A 3,226-nucleotide genomic window follows, 5' to 3' on the forward strand; every position below is an offset into this window, starting at 1 on the left:
GATGCCCTCTTCTGGTGTGTCTGAAGACATTGACAGTGTACTCACATATATAAAATAAATAAATCTTTAAAAAAAAAAAAGCTTGCCCAGCATGAATGAAGCCCTAAGTCTGATCACATGAAACCAGGAATAGTGTGGAACCCGTGATGTCACCACTAATGGTGAAAGGAGCAGGGTCTAGGGCAGCCTAGGATACAAGCCCTACGTCAAAACAGGGAAAAAGTAGTAGTGAGATGGCTCAGAGGGTAAAGGGGCTTTCCACACAAACCTAGAGACCTGGGTTTGACTCTTGGAACCCATGGGAAGATGGGAGAATCAATTCCATGAGGTTGTCCTCTGACTTCCACATGTGCCTTCTCATATACATCATAGACACAGGCACACAGACGCACGCACATACACAGAGACAGACAGACACACATACACAGAGACAGACACACACACAAACATGAAGGCGGGGCAGAGCAATAAATACCTCTGGGCAATGGTGGTTCAAATCTTTTGGGGGGGGGCCTTTTTTTTTGTTTTTGTTTTTGTTTTTTGTTTGTTTGTTTTTTTCGAGACAGGGTTTCTCTGTGTAGCCCTGGCTGTCCTGGAACTCACTCTGTAGACCAAGCTGGCCTTGAACTAAGAAATCTGCCTGCCTCTGCCTCCCAAGTGCTGGGATTAAAGGTGTGCGCCACCACTGCCCAGCTAGGTGGTTCATATTTTTAATCCCAGCACTCAGGAGGCAGGGGTACATGGATCTCTGTGAGTCTACAGAGTGAGTTCCAGGACAGTCAGGGCTTCACAGAGAAACCCTATCTGGGAGATAGGGGATGGGGGTCGGGGGTAGAGGAGGAAGGGGTGGGGTAAAGCTAGGAAATAACTCCAAATCAAGTCATAAAGCCTGTGTAACTGGCGATAATGTATACAAGAGAAAGAGCATTGTTTGGTGGAATCTGAATGTCTACTTACTATAAACTAACTTTTCCCTTAACCGTTTTCTAGGTCAGTGAATTGAAAAGCACAGTAACAACTCACGGATGAAGGAAGCGGATCGGTCAGAAGATACTTCAGCACTGTCGCCCTCAATCAGCTCGCTGAGACGCAACTTTTTACACCGGGGCTCTTCTACCTACAAACCGGAACAGTAAGATCACTCTCAAGACTCCAGAGGTGTGCAGCTTGCAAATGGGCAAGTTTGCTTTGCTTTGCTTCTCTGGTTGGTTATTTTGGTTTTATTTTGTTTTGTTTTTAAATTCATCTTTGTGTGTGAGAGTGTGAGTGTGTGTGTGTGTGTGTGTATGTGTGTGTGTGAGAGAGAGAGAGACAGAGAGAGAGAGAGTGTGTGTATGTGTGTGAGAGAGAGAGACAGACAGACAGAGAGAGTATATGTGTGTGTGCGTTAGAATTTCTATCGCTGTGATAAAAACACCATGACCAAAAGCAACTTGGGAAGCTTATTTCAGCTTACAACTTGTACTCCATCTTGCTGGGCAGTGGTGGCACTCAAGAGGATGCTGAGGCAGGTGGATGTCTGAGTTCAAGGCCAGTCTGGTCTACTGAGTGAGTTCCAGGACAGCCAGGGCTACACAGGGAAATCCTGTCCAAAAACAAGCAAACAAACAAAACAATACAAAAAGGAATGAAAGAAACATACCTACTTAACAACTAGTTTTTTTATTTAACATCATCCAGGGAAGTCAGGATGGGAACTCAAGGCAGGAACCTGGAGGCAGGAACTGATGGAGTGGCCATGCTGTTTCCTGGCTACCTCAGCCTGCTTTCATATAGATCCCAGGACCACCAGTCCAGGAGAGACACCCCTTCCCAACATGCTGGACCCTTCCCCATCAATCATTTATCAAGAAAATGCAGCACAGGCTTGCCCACAGGCTAATGTAAGTGGGGTGGAGGGGTTCCAAATTGAGATGAACTCTTTCCAAATGATTCTTAGCTTGTGATGAATTGACTTAAAACTAGCCCAGTGTACATGCTTGTCTGTATGTGCTCCAGGCTGTGCAGTGTTCACAGAGTTCAGAAGAGGGTATCCGGCCCCCTGGAACTAGAGTTACAGATGGCTCTGAGCCACCTGACATGGGTTCTGGGAACTGATCTCAGATCCTCTTAAGAACATGATGCTGGAGAGATGGCTCAGTGGTCAAGAGCACTTGTTGCATTTGCAAAGGACCAGGTTTTGATTCCCAGCATCCATATGGTAACTCATAACCATCTATATATAAATCCAGTCCTAGAGGATCTGATGCCCTCTTCTGACTTCTGTAGGCATTGGACACACATGTGGTGTGTATATACACGCAGGCAAAACACTCAATCATACACATAAAAACAAAACAAAACATTGTACAGAACCATCCCTCCAGCCCCTCAAGTACTTTTTTCCCAGAAGAAATTTACTAAAGCCTTTCAAGAATTAGTAAATTTACTACTCAACTACTTTAATCTCCAAAGACATAAAATATAAAATACACTCAGCTCTCTTCCCACCTGGTTTGCTAGCACCAGTTATTCACCAGGTACACAGGCTTAGAAGGATGTTTAAAAGGTTATGATCCGGCGTGGCTCCAACCACCCAACCTGCTCAGCCATGACAACTTCCTCTTACCTCTAGCAAAAGCTCATGCATGTTTTGATGATATCTCAGGAGTTTCAGAGCAGAATCCTTTAATTTCTGTTCCCTTTCAGGGTCATATTTTTGCTTTTTGACTCTGCCCGCTAAAGAGATTTAAAAAAAAAAAAGAAAAAATGCTCAAAAAATTATAGTGCAACGTACACAAGGTGACACGCTGCGCGGAGGCCCAGTGAGAGCTGTCCAAGATCTGGACGGTCATCTGGCGCTGCAGCAAGCGGATGGGTGGGACCAGGAAGCCTGGGGCCCACGGCTCTATGAGGAACAGCGGCCCAGGACTGTTGACTCGCGGGGCTGAGCCACGCTGGGATCCGAACCCGGACCCCGGAGAATGGAGGGACCGCACTGGGCGCTGGTTGGGGTCGGAAGGTAGAGAGGGCAAGACCTACCCAGCAGCTCCGTCCAAGTTTTTCGGAGGCCCCGGGGCCCACCGCCCACAGCAGCACCCCTTGCCGGAGAGCCCGGCATAGCGTCTGGGACACTCGTTCTGCAGCCCGCGCTGTCTTCCGATTGGCGGCGGCCAGACGCCGGCGCTCATTGGCTAGGAGCACGCTTGACCACACCCCACCGAGGGCCGACCCTTGGTCTGCGGCC

The 3,226-nt window shown here is 47.7% G+C and overlaps 1 protein-coding gene across 3 annotated transcripts in view; it reads right to left on the bottom strand.

Annotated features, from left to right (window-relative positions):
• Positions 1-3,120, bottom strand: part of Fanca (FA complementation group A) — a 59,635-nt gene extending 56,515 nt beyond the window's left edge. For all 3 annotated transcript variants that reach the window (XM_031341726.1, XM_031341725.1, XM_031341727.1), the window contains exons 1-3: positions 3,022-3,120; positions 2,609-2,718; positions 1,024-1,117 (exon numbers count right to left, since the gene is read on the bottom strand). In XM_031341726.1, coding sequence (XP_031197586.1) covers positions 1,024-1,117; positions 2,609-2,718; positions 3,022-3,100 — 283 coding nt within the window. In that variant the 5' untranslated portion in view covers positions 3,101-3,120. The remainder of the gene's footprint in view (positions 1-1,023; positions 1,118-2,608; positions 2,719-3,021) is intronic.
• Positions 3,121-3,226: the final 106 nt, after the last annotated feature.

This window comes from Mastomys coucha, unplaced genomic scaffold, assembly GCF_008632895.1.
Source record: "Mastomys coucha isolate ucsf_1 unplaced genomic scaffold, UCSF_Mcou_1 pScaffold22, whole genome shotgun sequence".
NCBI classification, from domain to species: domain Eukaryota; kingdom Metazoa; phylum Chordata; class Mammalia; order Rodentia; family Muridae; genus Mastomys; species Mastomys coucha.